Source organism: Periplaneta americana, chromosome 7, assembly GCF_040183065.1.
Source record: "Periplaneta americana isolate PAMFEO1 chromosome 7, P.americana_PAMFEO1_priV1, whole genome shotgun sequence".
NCBI classification, from domain to species: domain Eukaryota; kingdom Metazoa; phylum Arthropoda; class Insecta; order Blattodea; family Blattidae; genus Periplaneta; species Periplaneta americana.
The window spans coordinates 64,449,994-64,470,162 of NC_091123.1; the positions used below are offsets into that span (position 1 = coordinate 64,449,994).

Sequence of the window (20,169 nt, forward strand, 5' to 3'; positions counted from 1 at the left end):
GAATAATAATATGGGACAAGGAGGAGACGTTTGTAGTGCTATAAATTGTGGCAACAGTAAGAGAAAGAGCCAGAGTTATCCTTTGTCCTATTTCCGAAAGATTCAGAAAGGTTCCTGGGTTTACACAAGAATGCTGTGCAGAAACAAATCTCTTAATTTTGAAGTTCTTTGTGACTGTTAGAATACATTATATCCTTAAATTTCACAATGAAATGTTTCAGTCTAACCGAAAGGACATTAGATACTGGTTAAAGTTCTGTCACTTAGGCTGCTAAATTTCCAGAGAAATAAAGGTTAGGTCTACTTTTTTTTTCAGAGGATATATTTTTAATTGTCGCTATTAATTTTATTATTTTTATGTGTTATTTTACTAAAGACGTAGAAAAATTAAGTTTGTTTTAATGAAATTTATTGATCACGTTTTATTTTCAATTCTGGTGGGATTATTATTGCTTAGGCCTATTTTTTTCAAAGGATATGTTTTTAATTATAGCTGTTAATTTTGTTGTTATTTTTATTTGTTGCTTTACTAGAGACGTAGAAAAAGTCTGTTGCAATAAAATTTATTGATCACGTTTTATTTCCAATTCTGGTGTGATTATTATTGCTTAACCTCATCCCACTTTGTTAACTACGTAAGCCTACGCTACAAGTACCGGTACGCGTAAGTTACTCCATTAATTCATATTTCCATTATTATTGTTGTAAAGGGAAATGCAAATTAATATTTATTGGTTTCATAGTTAATTATCGCTATAATCTTGAACGAGTGAAACTATTATAGTAAATTTCAGTTCGTTTTGTACAAATAAAAATTATATTACTTATTTCTTGCAGGTATCTTCGAGTTTATGGTGGAATTTAATATACTTCATTAAAATAATAAATTAACTTTATGCATTTAATATTTCAATAATGGAAGGAAGGTGTTAATTTTTCCAAAAGAATACGATAACGAAAGTGTAACATATTCTGTCGTCTACTAGGAGAGAGATCTGCGATGATGAGGCGATAGTAGCGATCCTAGTGGTGGGCAACTACCCATGTTTGCATTTTTACTACATATTGAGCTTCGCGACTGTATATAGTAGACTGTGGTAATATTAAATTCACATTTTGTGCGGTCTTTTTATGTACAGTATTTTGATAGTAATTATAGTTCCCTTGGCTTTCATATAGTTAACTGTAAAATCATTTTATATTATTAAGTTTTATCATAAGTATGCTGTAATAAAATAGATATTGACATAATTTTAAGTATAATGCAGGCCTAAGCCTAAATCTAAATAGATATTTTCTATACATCTTGATTACTACACATAATGCCCATGGCTTGTCAGTAGGCCTATATCATTTCATTAATAATCTTCCTCTTATGTAATCGTGAAAACTTTGTAACTAATTCAACAGTTCATAGCATAAATACACGTCAAAAAACTATGTGTCAATACTCCATCGGCAAGTCTATCGTGCTATCAAAAAGGAGTGCGTTATATGGCAGTAAACATTTTTAATAGCCTCCCTATCGATATAAAAATGAAACTCAAAACATAAGATTACTTAGGGCCAAATTAAAGAAGTACCTAATTTCTCACGCCTTCTATTCTGTAGGTGAATTCATGACATTCAATAACGCTTCATGAAATTGATACTAAAACTTTGTGTTGTATTAGTAGACTATATTGTAAATCTCTTCTGTATATATTTCATATAGACTGTGACTATAAATTAAGACTTTATAATAGTATTAAGTTTTTTGACTTGTTCCATATTCTAGCTGTGAAGCAATGTATGAATACCATGGAATGTTAATAAATACACTACACTACACAACTTTTAACACTGTATCACTTCGGAATATGTATTATATGACTTTGTGTTAAATTCTATCGTACCTGGTTTCGACCTATTATGGGTCATCCTCAGAGTAACATGTAAACCAGGTACGATAGAATTTAACACAAGAAAGTCATATAATACATATTCCGAAGATATTTTCTTTTCTCTTTAATAATTATAGTTCCCTTGACTTTAATGTATAGCTAACTCTAAAATCATTTTTATCAAGTTTTATCATAATTACTTTGTAATATTAACATACTTTTAAGTATGATGTAAGCCTAAATCTGTACTGTAAATATTTTGTAAGAAAATAGATATTGACGTAATTAGTATAATATAGGCCTAGTCCTAAATCTAGTACATAGTTTGTTCTCTTTTTTCGAACAATGTCCTGCTTTTTGAAGCTTTGGTTCCTCTTTTCTATTAATGTGAATCTGGTCACCCTAGTCATTACTACGAAAATTCTAGCAACCATAAATAAACTTCGAAGTTCAGGTCCCGATGGAGGAGATGCAGGTTGACTGATAGCGGAGTGTTGGACGGGCTAGGGCTTGTTTACTTTTTCCGGTTTACGTATTAGCACTGAAGCTGGAACAGTTGGGATCTCGGTTGGGACTACGTGAAATCATTGCTATGTCGAGAACGATTCTAAGAAAAATATTACGTTTCTACAACCTAGAGACGATAATGCGATGTATTCCAATCAACGTAATATTTACGTTTGTCCTTAAGGCGAACATTTAATTTTTTCCTCGCTTGACCTATATTGTGTATACGGGGGGAGAGACTACCTTTCCAGCTGCTTTGTAAACACTGTTTTAGTCTATGTGTACTTAACTTCAGCGTAAATGTGCCTCAACGTCGAACTATAATAATAAATAATGGGTACTCAGTTTCAAACAGAGCTTCTGCTCTTGGAAGAATTGAAGAATAATTGACAGTCATACAGCGTAACTTAAGAATGTTATTAAAAATATTGAAATGACTATAAAACTAAGTTTTTTAAATACAGGTTTTACTAAACGTTTAAGGGCACTCCTCCATAAGTGATGTTTCACTCCTGTCCTTATATTAAATTCCTTGATGTTCATAAGTGGCCAAATTCCTGTGAAAAGTGAAGTTTTTACTGCAAACCCAATCTGTCTATCTTCAAAATTGTGGATTATATACCGGTAACAATTCGTCTGTTATGAAATTCATTGAAAAATTATATATTGTGTACAAACAAAATAATTACTCCAGAATGGATTGACTTAGATCAGTGAATTTTGTAATGGACTTAGATATATCTGAAAGACTTCTAGTGCAATTATTGTTTTCTGATTAAAAATATTTGTGCCAGTTCGTGCAGATATTGTATTCTAGATTGTTTTTTTTTTTCTTGAGGAAAAATTGTCATTTTCTACAATTCTCTTCAGCTTGAAATTCGCTACAAATAGACCCGGGTCCGCCACTGCCATTTACAGCATTACTTTCGAAGTTGGTAACATTGGTGAATCAGCTTATTCCCTCCATTTTAGTAGTCAGCTGCGGAGTTTGTTACAAGTGTAGAAAGATTGGATTTCTTCCTTGGAAAAAAAAAAATGAAAATAGATCGAAATTCAGTGAGTTCACGGTGCGGCTTGTTACGAGAGCGCGGCCATTTGGTTACCCTATCAATCACAGAATAGGAGTTCCCGAATCCCCAATCCAGAATCTCTGGAATCTTTCATACAATATAAGTTCCGGAAGATTCCTATAAGATGACGTACTGAAAATACAGGGACATCATTTTATTTTTACTAACATTTTTAATATTAACCTGGCTCTACCTTTGGATCAACACCGCTTGTTACCTCCTTCTTGACTGGAGTTCGATGATACTGGCATAATATACAAACAAATCACTTTACTAGGTACAGGAGGGAAGAAAAGTAGTTCATCCATTTACGTAAACTAGGAAATATCGCGATTTTGAGTTTGATAACTTTCATTAGGTTTTTGTTTAATCAAAATACAGTACAGTATTAACAATGAGTGTTTTTACTCACGAACTGAGTTAGCCATTCGAACGTATTCATTATGCAGTGTATATTATACTGTCCACAGCACATTAGCGTACGATATAAAGAATAAAGTTAAATTGAAAAATAATCATAATATGGATATTTAAACACATTAAGTTATTTCAAACAGTTGTATAATATTACGTAGACGTCCAATTCTTAACAGAAATTAATGTTCTCAGAAAAGAGCTAGGACAGCCCAGCCACTAACCTTTACAGAGAGGCGAATAAAAGCTGGTGGGGGAAACCGGGATACGACGTAGGCAAATGGACGACAGTACCTGTGCGAAAATGATTCAATATTGAAAGGTGGAAAACGCGAACATATTTTTGGAACGTACTGTTTTCTATGACCGTAAGGCTACTATGTCTGTATATGCGGTCTTGGATCTGTGTCGAGGACAGTTGAACTTCATTAGTAGAAGGGGTGGGAGTGAAGTACATTCAAAAACTCAGGTACAATAAAAATTGAAGTAAAAATAAAATGATGTCCCTGTAGAAAACAGTGTGGTATTCAGGCGGATACCTCGTTGTTTTTTCTAGTAAAGGCGTCTATTGGACGTCAAAGAAGTTTAACCCTGCATTACTCAGGTGGGGTGTGGTAAACCCCGGTGCGTATATTTCAACGAAAATCTAAGAGATGGAGCTAGTGTGTACTCTGTGCATCTGTATACCTTTCAATCACATCCAGAAGAGTTCACTTAAGAAATTGTTTAAATTAACTAAGAATAGTATATTTAATTGCGTTTATCTGATTTCTGAAACTTGCGGAAAAATATATTAGTTATTTAAAATGGGGTTTGTGAAACCCCACCTGAGCAATGGTGAGAATATTTATAACATGAGTAACGCAGGGTTAAACTAATCTTTCCAAAGTTTTTAAATTTTAACAGCTTTTAGTTTAGGATTCAAACGATAAAAAATGCGAAGATTCTAGTTTTTGAATCTCGAATCCCTTCCAAAATTCGCGGGATTCGAGGATTCGAATGTCCAATCCCTAATTATAAACAGCTTTTATCATCACTGTTCTGTGTTAACAGTTCTTTTATCTACACGTTCATAATATACAAGATAGATACGAAACCGAAAATTATATCTGCTGGTACTAGAGTGTTGAGTTTATTTCTCACTACACGAAAATAAAATCGGACAAGGAAGTAGGGTTGAATTATTCACAAGTTCACATAAAATATCTATCTTTGCATTTTAATAATATCTAAACCTAAATCATAATATGAATAGAACAGAAGAAAACATTCCACACTTACGTGGCGATATCAGTGTTCCTCTTGACAGACCTTCGCTGAAACCGCGTTTCATAAGATAGCAACATAACCACAGTCTAGTATATACAGTCACGAAGCTCAAGACGTAATAAATATGCATCCATAGATAGTTGCTAACCACTAGGATCGCTACTATCGCCTCATTACAGACAATGCGAAATAGTACTTGCACAGCCTATTGTTCCTAGTATCCTCATAAACTCAAGCTTCGTGACTGTATATACTAGACTGTGACTTAACTATGGACCACGCATTCTACTCTTTCTACTGTTATGTTATAACTTACAGTTATAAGCATAAGTAGGAAGTTCGTACCAGAGCAGTAGATTTCATTTGAGTACAGCGAGGAGTATACAGTAGCTGTCACCTGCGCCTCGTCCTGCTGCCGCTCGCTGCAGATGATTCACAGTATGTTCACAAACGCATAGTGGCATTCTGTGGAGCTGTGTAGAATCGTAAATAGTTTGAAGAATATTAATATTGCTAATTTATATTAATGTTTTAGGTTCTGAACAAAGTGAGGCAGTCTGTTATTACTGTATTATTTACGTAATGTGAATATTATGCATGATTCGAAAGAAGTAAACTCATCTGTTATTAAATAATTATGCAGACAGAAGTGTCACGTTTATTTTTTCTCCCTTTTATACTTCGTTAAGGAGTTAGGTACAGGTTTTTTCCTCCATTACTATATCTTGCACAATAATGAAAATTGGTATACCTATGTAAAACACTGTCCTGCTATATTAAAAAATATTTTTACGATTTAAAAAATTATATATATATATTTTTTTTATCAAAATTCATAATGGTGGTAGTTCACTGTGCAGTAATGAAGTTTTCCCTCATAACTCATAAACTTGTTAACTTTTTCATGTTCTCTGTATTTTATTTTATTGCTGAAACTCATGTTTACAATGTATTCCTTAATAAATATATTATTTTTTTTATTTTGTGTCAGAAGAAAATACTGATATTTGACCCTGTTTTAAATGAATTTTATTTTTTATCAGACAATCTATCAAAGGTAGAGAAAGAAGTGATCTTGCATCATATTGTAGATATGGCATGCATAAATACGCACAAAAAATTTAATCACAGAATGTTGGATAGTTTTTGAGTTATGAGGGAAAAGCTTCATCACTGCACAGTGAACTGCATTTTGAAAGAAAAAAAATTATAATTCTTTTTAATCGTAAAAAAAATCATATAGCAGAAGAACAGTGTTTTACACATACTAATTTTAATTATTGTGAAAGATACAGTAAAGGAGGAAAAAATTTTGACTATTTCCAAAATGTTACTGCTGTAAGCTGTACCTAACCCCTTAAATGTTGACGTCTCATGCTGCTATGCATGCGGTTGCGTTACAATCCAAGTTCAACATCGGAATTACGATACGAACTTCCTATAGTTGTCATTACATAGAAACGAAACATTTTTTTGAAAACAATAGGGTGTAATAGTATGTGTCACATACGGGATACACTATTAGATTCACAAAATAGTTGTTCACCTGATTATAGTACGATATAGGTCTAGGCCTACTGTATCATATTTCAGATTTGCTCAGTAACGTCTTGTGACGTACTCTTAGAACGAATATTTTCAATGTACAAATATTGTTTTTTTTTTTTCTGAACCTGAAAGGAGTATTTCTTTTGATAAAATGAAAATGTTTATTATTTTGTATAATGAGGCTAGAATCATAATTGCATACTTTGTATGTTATTTTTATATGTATGGGTAAATTGATTTAGAATATAATTACAAATTATTGTTTTTTTATTATTTTATTGTTCTGAGGCTGTGAACGATTGGAGCACATGTTTGGTTGCCACCCGGCTGTATATGTTAGTCGTTCTGCTTCATCGACATTGAGAGACGCTCTATTACTTTTCATTCGGTAGAGATATAGTCCAAGCTCACACAACTTAAAAATTTTGGTACCAACTTCCTAGCTCTGGTTATAAGTTGTTTTGACGTAGAGGGTCAACCGGTATGAATTTCGCTCTGCTCGTATTCTTGTTAATCGTGTCATTTTTGTTCTTGAATATAATATTATTTTAGTACTTATCAAAATCGCTCACATTGATAAAAAATATTGAATATCATTACTCATTAATGATTTATAATGAAATAGTACATTGCTTACTTGTTAAGTAACCGGGAGTGTTATGAAAAAAGATCCGTTTCAAGAAACTGTAAAACAGTATTAAATTATGAACATTCACCTATCAGTAATGGTAGCCTTTAAAAATGAATAAATGTATGCAAAAACCGAATAAGTTACGTTTACAAACATCGACCTCGTGTGAGTCTACAGTTATTTTGATCGGTTAACGACGCTATATAGTCTGAGGTTTCGCCGTACAATTACATAAAACCTTGGAAAAATACTAACTAGATAATCGGTCCAAGCCCAAGCAGGAGTCGACCCCATACCAGAGCTTAATCTCGGATCATTAGTGACAAACGTTACCCCTACAGTAAGATTACGCTGGTGGGCTCTCTATTGTTCTGCTTGACCTCTAAATTATTTTGGCAAGGGATAAATAAAATTGTGACAATACATTTGGAATAGAAAACTAAAAATTTGCAGTGAAAAAAGATCTTCTAGCTTTATTTTATTTTCGTTATTAATAAGATTATCTTAATTTTGCATAGGGATTCGTGTAAATACTTTTCATATCTATAATTCCTGTCCGAAAGAGCTTTCAACGATGTAGGCTAACTATATTAATAATAACCCATAAGTATCACAATATTTTATAGGTTAATGGACTGCTAGATAAAGAATATTATAAATATTATTAAATAATTAATAATAAATATTATAACACAATTCGTCTAACAGTGTGAGTGAATTCGTTTCGCTGTATTCAAAAAGCACTGTACTGATGGAGATCTGTTTTTATTTCTTGTTTTAATTATTCGGAAATGTTTAAATTTTGTAAGCAACAAAACTGAAGACAAGAATATAGCCGAATATACGTTCATAGTTATCAGATTACTTTCTTAAACGTTCTTATTATTCGATTTCTTGAGGTTATGGTCATCTTCACCATCAGTAATACCGTATTACGTCATGAAATGGCTGTAATATAAGTTCAGTTTTCGACTGCTGCGATATAAATCTAGTTGGAAATTTCCGAACGTTATCATAGATATTTAAAATCCAAATGTATACGGTAATGCAACTTTTAAAACTTAAGACGTGTTGCATATTATGATTTTCTTATGTATAAGCCATTGTCATTATATTTATTTTTAGGGAAAATTACGTTTCTAATGTTGGTGATATTGCTTTTTAGTGCCTGTGCCTTCTCGAATGTTTGTCAACAATGAAATTCTCCGCTACATACAGTGTCAAGTGTTTGAAACAGTCAGTGCATAGTGGTGGTATTGGATATGAATTGACGTGTTACAGACAGCAAAATGTCTATCCGTTATATGCTTTCTATGGATGTTGCGTGTTACATTAGCATAGCTACTGGTAATAATAATGAAAATGTGGTAATACCGCCAACGCATACAGGTAATACAATGTTTGTTCTTTAAAACTACAGTAGACCTATTGCCTAAGTTACGTTTTCATTCGCATCTGACCAACGCGACGCCAGTATAACTTGTATATCAGGTGTGAGCTCTGATTTATTATCTGACGTCTGTTGCATATGTGTAATATTGTATTCGTATTCTATCGTTTCAAATTTACTAGTAGTGTAACGTCTAGGCCTACATATAGTGGCAAGATTACGGCTTGCATAGATGGATCGTTCCGTTACGAATTCTAGCCGCGCTACATAGGTCTAAGCAAAACCAGCGTTGTCAGATCATAACCTATAGGCCTACACATACAATGCTGTGCTTTATACGTAAATAATAATGATAATGTTGATGAGAGTCAAAGGCAAGGCGAGCTGTCATCTATCTTCGTAATGTTCAGTCACGATCAATGTTGCCAACCTTCAAACACAAAATTATGGAATTGTAGTCTAAAAATTATCGGATTTTCCACAAAATTATCGCAAACAAACAATACTAAAAGTAATGCCATACTATCAAAGCTTTACACAATACGAAATGAACTTTCAATCATTTCTCCCACAGAAAAGGCACCAACGGCAGCTACGAACAGACAATTATCATAATTATTGAATTATTGTGTTTAACTTGATAGCAAACTGATGCAAGCTTGCTACTGATTGGGAAGAATGCGGGCTCTCAACTGAGAATCTTGACGGAAAGTGGAACAGATTTAAAACCTTTATTCAGAGAGTGCCGAAAGAATAGAATAAACTCAAATGCATTCCATTAACGTGATAATTTCTTCCTATGGAAAGCAAAGTGGAATTAATTCAGAGGAATGATTAATGAAAATTGTCGCATGGTTGGCAACACTGATCACGATGGCAAGTGGCTGGCTGACTCGAGTTGCCACTTACGGCATTTTCATGCGTTTTCTCGCAAGTCTGCATTATTCTAAATTTTTTTCTCGTTCCATACCAAAGCAGTGTTCCGTACATTTTTTTTTCCACTAGGGATTTTATTACGCAAATCCGAGTCTATATAATGCATTGGAGCTACATAATAGCTGTACATTTTTTTATGTTTGACTTTTATTTGCTGACAGTGATGTTCTGCTGGCAAAATCTGAAAATGAATTACAAAATATAGCTTTTAAATACATTTAACAAGGTATCAGAGAACTTTAACTGTAAAATTTCTATAACGAAATCAGCAGTAAACTGACCTTTTATAGAAGAACTAGGTGAGATAAAAAGTTATAATTAACAGGCCCACACTTCAACGGGTTTCTCGTTGCTTATATCGGTTATCGAGTTACATTTAGTATTAATGATGGCTATACCTACAATATGTCAACTAACATGTACCACAGTTAAAGAAGGTCGTAAAAGTTTTGGAGAAGTAGCACTAAGGAAAATGTTGACACATTGCTGCTTACCAAATTGATATTTTACCATCGAGGATGTTTATGCGGCAGTTTTTACACTTTTCTTTATTTTAATGCGCTCGTCTTTTCTTACTAGTACATCTTGGAATATTGAACATATTAAAAAGAAAGTGTGAATATGTTGTAGGCTACTTGGGGACATCATTCCTAGGTAAAGAACAGCGATATAAATAATTGAAATCTAAGAGGCAGCATGAGGTTATGAATTAAGGGTTACCAACTACGGGGAACAAAGCTGCTATAATACGTAACTAACTTGTAGGCCTAAATTATAAAAATTGAAGTTCTGAAAGAGTAACTGAAGAGAAAATAATAATTTCAAAATTCAACTTGAAACTTAAAATATGTGGCAACATTAGAAGTGCATAACGTCATCAGCAGCCAGAGATAAGACGCGCACGTTTAAATATAGCCGACCTACAACGTGATTGGCTGCCGGAAATAAAGCGACGCGGCTATACATAGACTTATTTTTAGTATAAATTCAAATTAAATCGAATTTTTCAATTATAAGAGTATGTTAAAAATAAATGGGGAATAAAAGACAACATAAATGGACATTTTGAACATTTTCATACATTGTATAGAACTAATTTTAATATAAGACGTATTTACGATAAATTATTCGGAACGAAGGTTCCACTGTCAGTTTTTTTTCTTCCTAATTGTTTCCCTGATGGAAAAAATAATTAGATAACTTATGTAGGAGGGGGGGGACATTTTTGTTTCATCATAATAACGGTGTAAAATATGACAAACTAATTTTGAAATATTATTTTTTCTTTCCCTTAAATGAAACTTGTCTTCCTTAAGGGCTTTTTAAGGAAAGGTAAAGATAGGTATCCCCTTTACACGCCATGAAAGCGCTTAGGGGCCAAGGAAGTAGAGTACCATGCTTTCATGACCTCGACACTAGATACTGAAAGAAAAAGTAATAATAATAATAATAATAATAATAATAATAATAATAATAATTCATTCTTTCATAGTGTTTTGCTCAAGGGCAGATCTTTCACTGCAAACTCAACATTCTCCAATCTTTCTTATTTTCCACCTTTCTCTTAGACTTCGCATATGATCCATGTAGTAGTGGTAGTGGTAGTGGTAGTAGTAGATTCAATTTGTATACTGATATCAGTTTGTCACTTTTACTAGTGCTAGGAGTAGCAATAGAAAGTTGCAGACATTTTTAAATATAAAATTCGAAAAATTTTATTGCGTTCAGTGTCATCTCTCAATTTTGGGAGCTCTCATTTAAGTTATTAGGATATTTTGAACTCATTTTGATATCAAGTTTTCGTGGACATTTCACTTGTCTAAAATTGTTAAGAAATTCTGCTATCATATCTATTGTTTGAAGCACAGAATTTCACAAAAATCCGTACATTACATTTCAACATTACCTATACTATATTTTACATTTATTTGGCTCATCTAGCAAGACGTCTTTTTCTTGTGGAGTTCTGCCCCTTCTCTCAAATAAAGAGACACAAACTCTCCAGAATACTTAGATATCTTTCATTAATTAGAACAGTGCAACTTGGTAGTGCGCAATATCCTACATATTGATATATTTACAGAATTACACAGCGCTTTCGATCTACCTATTAAGACCAACAAGAAGACACTCGAACTTCAAGTTGTGAAATAAGATGCTAAAATAATGGATAGGCCTATTTTCATTAGATGGCTTTTCTGATGTGTATTTTATGCATACTTTTAGGCCTAATATCCCCTTTTTTAGGTGAGCAGAACTGTTATTATTTCAACAAAGTTTTCCAAAAATGAAAATATGATTGAACAACAATGTCAAGTTTCAGAACATTTGAAGGGTTCAGAGCCACAGTGGGCCAAGCGCCATTTATTAAAAACGGAGAAAGCAAGGGTTAAAGTTAAGTGAATACCATAGTTTAATGAAGATTGACACCATTTAGTTTGAATGTGTATACTTTACATTACTTGCTATATGTTTCCATTGAATTATGGTGATAACGTCATTTTAACCCTTGTTTTCTACGGTTTTAGTAAATGACGCTTGGCCCACTATGGTTCTGAACCCTTCATTTGTGAAATCATCTAAAAAGTTCGATAACTTCATGGAACGTTCTGTATTTTTATTATTATTTATGCCGTTTACTGAAATATGCAGTGTTCGTACTTCAATGACCGATCTGAGGAATAAGTTGAATAAGAAGAGATATATATATATATATATATATATATATATATATATATATGTATGTATATATTTCTATCGTTTTTTTTTTCGAACTGACAAGAACGTGGAGTTACTTTCAAGCAGTGGTACTGGGACTGATTGCCAGGGGCGAAACTTTAATAACTTTTCACATACCAGCTGCACCTACATATGTACAGGACAACATAACCGGACGAAACAGGGAGAAACCATAAGTCTGTTCGATCTGGAGGAAGTGGGCTCCCCATGCAATTAGAGTTTTTGCTCAGATTAACGCCTGCCGTATGGCGGAACCTGTGTGTTCGACTGTTAGGGGGTTTGTAAGAACTTAGGTTCCTTTACTAACAAACCAACCGCTGGTCTCAACTATAAACGGGTGGAATTTGATGTGGTCCTAAATTCCTCACATTCTTTTTCTCAATAAATTCGTATTAAGTAATTTGCAGTATTTTATTGACGAATGTTATGAGATGTTACTTTTCCTTATCACATACCCTGTGAAATGTCAGTCAATAATACCATCTAGCAAGTTAAAAAATGAAAATATTTGTGACATTTTACCATTGCTGTGGTGTACGTCTATTTAAGCCGCTGTTTTCAATTTATGTTAATTTCAGAAGAAAACATGGCTTGGTAGTGTTACTTGGACTGAATATAGGGCTACACACTTATAAGTTACAGCCAGTGCCACCGTTTCTGGCGTATGAAATAAGTAAAGGGAACGTTGAGAGCGAGTATCTTATCTTTGCCAAGAAATGTGGGCGAGAAAGCTGACATTTCTGATGTCACATCTGTTTAGGAGCCGAAGTGGCAACAAATGCCACTGACTGGATAGAAACGCGAAGTACGAGTGCCTTACCTTTGACGCAGTGGGCAGACTGCAGACGTGGCGTGTTGAGTGTATCGTTCTCAGCTGCACTGGCAACAAGTGCTCACTGTCTGGCTTTTTACTCTAGGACACGCGCTACAAACGCTGGCACTGGCTATGAAATACTTCTTTATTGTATTAAGTAAAATTATTTAGTTGCTTTAGGTTCTTAATCATTGCAGTCATTTTATTTAATATTAAATAAGATTTCTTAGTTAATAATGAATAAGACATCTAATTTAATCATACATAAGTTTTATTGTAAGTAATTTACAAATTCTGAGAAGTTTTATTTTATTTATCATTGTTCTATCGGCGTTTTAACGTGAATACGTCTTTGTTCGAGAATATACAACATTTTTAGAGTAACACGAAGCTGGAGAGAAGTCATATGGCTCTCCGTGAGAGAGTAGAATTCGCTCTTGGTGCCAGCTCTGTAATTAACAACTTTATTTTCAGTAAATATTAGCATACCAGCCATACCAACACATAAGACATCATCGTATTCATCATCATACACAATCTCGCTCTCGCGCTTGTGGAATACCCTACCCAGTGACATCATAGACTGTCGGAATTTAGTACCGTTCAAAAGCAAGCTTATTAAGCCTTTTCTTACTGCGTAGAGTAGGTTTAACTTTTACTTAATCAATAAAAGAAATGTTTCTTCTTAACTTTTACAATAAACTGTCTAGCTTTTATTAATCAGTTAATCTTTTAGTACTTTGATTTTTATTGTATTTGTAAATTTAATATTAATTGTAATTATAATTGAGGGGCTTAGAACAAAAAGCAGGTAAGTGACGGAAACCTAGTTTTGAGGTAATTAGAGTTAAAGTTCTACATGCAATGAAATATTATACACTAGTTCGGTGAAATGATGCCCATATAGCAGCACTGCACAGTGTAATCACTTACCTGACTTTATCCCAAAGAAACATCCTTTTGGGTTATCACAACACGCACTTACCTCATTTTTTTTTAAATAATGTCACTTACCTGCTTTTTGTTCTAAGCCCCTCAATTGTAATTATATTCTTAATATTGTAGTTGTAATCCCCTGGTAGAGGGGAATAGAAGGCCTGATGGCCTTATCTCTACCAGGTTAAATAAATAAATAAAAATAATAATAATTCTGTTGCAAGTTATGGGGACTAAAACACTTTGTAATTGTGTTACAGGTTATTACCAGCCTGCAGGCCCTCTGATCTCCACACATCACCATCATCACAGTTCGAGCAGTAGCAGTAGCAGCAGTATCACCAATACTGGCAAGGTCCCGCCTGCAGTGCTGCCAACGTTAGAAGCATCCCCAAACCCAACACCGCCGCCCTCCGCAACGGGCCACAGCGGCCCGGTGTCGGTACCCACATCGAGCACAACTGCAATTGCACCACCAGTGCCACAGCAGCTCGTCTCAGCAACGTCTAGTGGCAGTGGTGGGGGAGGTGCTCGCAGCGGCGGGGACGAGTCGGACAACGACGTGATCATCACGGCAACATCATGCTCCGGGGGTGGAGAAGTGGCCCCTCCACCGCCAGTACCCCAACCCTTACCTCTTCAGCAGCATCCGCACCAAGCCAGCTATCGTTACCCTCAGTCTTATCCTCCGCCGCCAACACCTTCCACCCCCCAGCACATCCATCACCAGTCCTACACCTACAACTACCCGCACACGCAGTACTACCCCTCGCCCCCCTCTTCGGCTAGCATTCAGTACTCGGCAGTCGCCACCAACCCTCCGTCCCTCCAGCAGCATCACACGCATTACCATAACCAGGATCTCTGTTACTCGAGCTCGGCGAGCTACCCTCCCGCCTCGTATTTCCACCACAAGTCCTACTCGACACCGCCCCCGTCGTCCTACAGACGTTACATTCCTCCACCCCACCCGGCACAGTATTACACTTCGGATCTCTACTCGAGCCCGGCGTCCAACGCAAGTCAGCAGAATTCCGGCCAAAGTCAGCAGAGCCAACAGATGGTTGTGACCGGCTCGTCAGCAGGCTCTGCAAGTAGTTACCAGCCCCCGGCGGCGCCGCCGCCACCACCTCTTGTTGGAGTGTCGAGCAACCCCCCTCCACCCCCGTTGGTGGATTCGTTTCCTCCACCTGTGTCAATTGTAGACCCGTATCCACCGCCAGCGTACTACACGGGGTATAGTGCAGGTCCTGGGGCGGCTGGTTGCTATGCGCATTCATCCCCCACAAGGAGTCTGGCCTTCATAGGTGAGTAGTAAACTGGACAGTACCGGAAGGAGTGAATTTGCAATATTTTTATCTTCCTGTTGCATGCAGAATTTTCTGTATTTGAAGGAAATTTCTTTGTTCACAGCTAATGCCTGTGTTGTCGAATTTCGTAACAAATAATTATTTTGTACTTATATGAGTCCAGAGCATAAATTGCTATTTAAATGCATAACTCGACTTCGAAGTTGAGACATTTAATGTTTGCCTGAAGGACAAATGTAAATTTATTACGTTGGTTAGAATACATCACATTATCACAGTTTAGTATATACATTCGCGAAGCTCAATACGTAGTAAATATGCAAACATTAGATAGTTGCTCACCACTAGGATCGCTAATATCGCCTCATTACAGGCAATACAAAACAGTACCGTCACAGTCTATTGTTTCTAGCACCCTCAAAACTCAAGCTTCGTGACTGTATATAGTAGACTGTGACATTATCGTCCCTAGGGTGTAGAAATGTAATATTATTCTTAGGTCTTTAAGCAGTTATACAAGGCAGTACTATTTACAAAGGTACTTTGTAACAGTTTTAATAATAATAATAATAATAATACTTCATTATTAAAATATCAGAACACACATCATTTGTAATTGTAGACCTACATAAATTACAAAGTAAGGAAAAGCGACATAAACACAATAATTATAAAACATAGGTCACAGCTCTGAAACTAATTAGATTACTATAAAAAGCAATATTTATTTAAAACATTAGAAAACAATATCTCCTATTTAATATAAACCTCATTCCAAGAAACTAAGATAAAATTATAGCACTTAAAATGAAAATAACTGAAGTGTTCTATTTAGTAAGAATTTAGTATTAGTAAGAAGTCAAAATGAAACTTTTGTAGGTTAACGTGATAACAAAATACAGGGTGATCCGTTTGGGTATGGATAAAATAAAAACACCGTAAACATTTACTACTGAACTTTATTTGTTGAAACTTTGTGCATACAACACTGAAAGATGGGATATTCCTCAGAGCTCAACATGACCCCCATTGCTCACCATGCACAACTCATAACGGTGATGCAATTCAGCCCATGTCCGTTGTAACATAAGAGTAGTGATTTGTTGTAAAACTTGAGTAATTTTTACTCTCAGATCATCAATGTTCCTGGGTTTTTGTGAATAGACAATGTCTTTAACAAAACCCTCCAATACGAAGAAGTTAGGAGGGGTTAGATCTGGGGAGTTTCGGGACCAAGCCAAGAGATAGCTGCTTCTCGTACTGGGTTTCGCCTGCGACCTCCTGCATGTTTGTTTTTTTTTTTTTAACACAGAACCTGTTTATACAACATTATGGAATCGTATTTAGGCACATTACGCACACCATACCAAAGAACACATTGTGCCCGCTGTTGATTTGTAGTAGCCATTTTAATCATCTACGATTTTCATTTGTCCTTTCAGATTATGCATTGTTTATCGTCATATATGGAAACTCCCATCCTTTAATCATAATATAACCAGCAAGAAATTTTCTGCTACTGTCATAATAGCTTTATAATAATAAATTAATATTATCCATACCCAAACGGATCACACCGTAGTATAAAGTGAGAATCAAATTAATTAAAATGAAGTACCGGTATCACAAATTAACAAGACACTTATTTAAAATATAACGTATGTTAAATATAATAAGTAATACTAATTTAAATTACGTATTCTAAATATCTTATATTTCTAATTTGAATTTATGCAGCATAATTTTTAAATATAGATACCGGTACTTCAGAATCATGTCATTATAAATTTTAGTCCATAATTAAGACTTTTTTATGCCAGTAATTGGGACACATTTCGCCATTTCAAATAAAATTACTTATTTCTACTGCAAGGTTTTTGTTGTGAAAGGAATTTAATAATTTATATTTAAAAATTCTTTCCACTTGAATTTCGTGTTCGACATCGCAATAACTTCACGTAGTCCCAACTGTCCCAGCTTAAATGCGAGTACGTACGAAACTCCAACCAGACTGGAAAAAGTAAACAAGCCCTAGCCTGTTCACCCACCTTCGTCCAACACTCCGTTATCTGTTAACCTGTATCTCCTCCATCGGGACCTGAACTTCGAAGTCTATTCATAACGTCAGCTATGATCATTGATCACCAATAATTAACAAATTTAAACTTTTTTGTCAGCCGCAAGGACGAACTCAGGTCATTTTAACTAAATCGACCTTCCTAATCACGAAAATAACACTAAAAAGCCTGTACCGCGTAAGGTTTAAGTATGCTAAAGTGAGATGGATTGTGCAGATTGAGGGATAAAATTCTTTTCTTTCTTTGTCCTAATATAACATGGATTCTAATAGTAACATTAATATATTAAGTACATATTTCACTATGCAGTCTAGTTGGATAATAGTCTGTTTGTAGAATACAAAAACTCAAATGCATCTGCACTTCAGATTTGGTTCTGTTTTAATAACCCGTAATATTTGTAGTACAGAATGAACATTCTTTTCCATAGCTAATTGGTTCACGCCAGATCATAGGATCTGCAAAAGGCATAGGGTAAATTAGGGTCTGTTGGACAGTCGGGCATGTTGGACACTTTGTACTTTAACGTGTTACCTCGTCACTTTTGGGCACCACATTCTGCTAGAAGTCAATAACAGAAGTAGCCCCACTCATGGCTACTTCCGTCATTGACCTCTAGCAGAATGTGGTGCCCAAAAGTGACGAGGTAACACGTTAAAGTACAAAGTGTCCAACATGCCCGACTGTCCAACAGACCCTAATTTACCCTAGTTCCAGTAGTATCATTCTAATTTTTTAACACTCAGTTATCTCCGCTAATAACTACAAATTTCATAATTTTAATATCAAAACTATTAAATAGTGTAAGGTAATAAGGGGCTGATTGCAGAGTAATATCAAAACTCACAAATGCTGACTCATATTACGAAAAAGAAGAAGAATACAGAATATTCACAATACCGACTAATCAGCTTTGCACATACAGTATGACCATTGCGACAAATTGTTTCAAACATCTCAAGATGCATCTGCACATACACTTATACCATCTGTTACATTAAGTTAATTTGACACAATATTTAGTACATCATCGTCACCTCTTAGCATGCCACGCATTGTATTTTTGGCGGAAAATACTCGTCGTTTACAAAAAACACTAGTAAAATTTACGAGTATTGGAAGTGGAAAGATTAGATGACTGCCGAAGTAATCGCAGATGCGTTTCAAGGTTGCAGGCATATCATGTTTCTGTCCTGAATGCCTGCACACTTGGACAGGAAACAATATAATAATAAAACATTTGATTGCTTCGAGCTGTATTGTCGATGATTTACATTAATTTTTCTGCAATATTAAAATGCTCGATAATTTCGTGTTAAATTAATATTCTTCCTTTCTGTAAGAAGCTAATCTTTAACTTACAATGTTTAACAACCGATTCTGCCAACTGAGACAAATTTAACAAGCTGTTCGCGTTAACCGGTGTGAACCGGCGGAATGACACCATTGCATAGTTCGAGTTCTGTCCATTTGGTTTGAATAATAAGTTATGCAGAACATATGGTGGGCTACCGGCGTAACTCAGTCGGCTGAGGTGTTTGCCTGCCGATCCGGAGTTTCGTTCGGGCGTGGTTTCGATTCCCGCTTGGACTTAACTACCTGATTGAGTTTTTTTTTTCGAGGTTTTCCCCAACCGTAAGGCGAATTTCAGATTATCTATGGCGAATCCTCGGTCTCATCTCGCTATCACCAGTCTCATCGCCGCTAAATAACAGAGTAGTTGATACAGCGTCGTTAAAACCAACTAAAAACATATGGAATGCCCAATTTTTGCTTTTATCACCCACTTGGCATTCAAAATAACTCTAGTATGCTTGTTTTACCTTTTCTGTTAATGATCTACGCTGATTTTTCACTGTGAATTGTTCACAGATATAGTAAAAACTATCATGAATCATGAATTTACACACGAGCGACGGAATGTTTCCATTATGAGGAAAAAAAAAAAACTGCAAAAATCACTTGAAAACACAAGAACTTCACACAGACAAAATCAATTTAAACTGAATCTTAAATGTGAGTCCCTTACCCTGAGAGCCCATCCTTGCAGTTATTTCCTCTCGTCCTCCCGCTTGGAGCAATAAAGCAATAAAACTAACAAAACCTTACTTTTACACAAACAAACTTTGTACAGAATAATGACTCAAGAGTTCTCTATCATTGAAAAGAAGTGGAAATGCATGTAAAAGCAGATGTCAGTAACCTATGAAGAGTTCCGAATGATACAGGGTTCTATTATGTATCATTTAACTTCTTTTAAGATTTTACGCACCTATTTTCTTATTTATCAAAAAATGATACGTGATGGAACATTTTCATGTCCATATTATTTATTTATTTCACATAAGCTCCTTGAGTAAACGCTCATAATTGAGGCAGTACATCGTTAATAGTACAGAAAAATAATTTAGGTACTTAAAATGCCTTTTTACCCATATGTCAAACACCTTAGTGTAATTAGAATCAATTAATTTTCAAATTAAGTATTTATGAAGTAACTTGGTTGTAAAGAAATGTGGAACTATCATCAGAAGAAATCAAAGATGATTAACTTCATCGAATTAACTTCACTCCAAGTAGAATTCTATATCTAGGATATGTAATGGTGGCAACAAGTCTCTCAGTTCAGTAAGAATGATGATGA

At 35.0% G+C, this 20,169-nt stretch overlaps 1 protein-coding gene across 1 annotated transcript in view; it reads left to right on the forward strand.

Moving 5' to 3' along the window:
- The first annotated feature begins 4,680 nt into the window (after nucleotides 1-4,680).
- The window catches only part of Hers (Histone gene-specific Epigenetic Repressor in late S phase), a 39,382-nt gene continuing 23,893 nt past the window's right edge, over nucleotides 4,681-20,169 (forward strand). Inside the window, exons 1-2 of the mRNA XM_069830071.1 lie at nucleotides 4,681-4,711; nucleotides 14,398-15,444. Coding sequence (XP_069686172.1) covers nucleotides 4,681-4,711; nucleotides 14,398-15,444 — 1,078 coding nt within the window. The remainder of the gene's footprint in view (nucleotides 4,712-14,397; nucleotides 15,445-20,169) is intronic.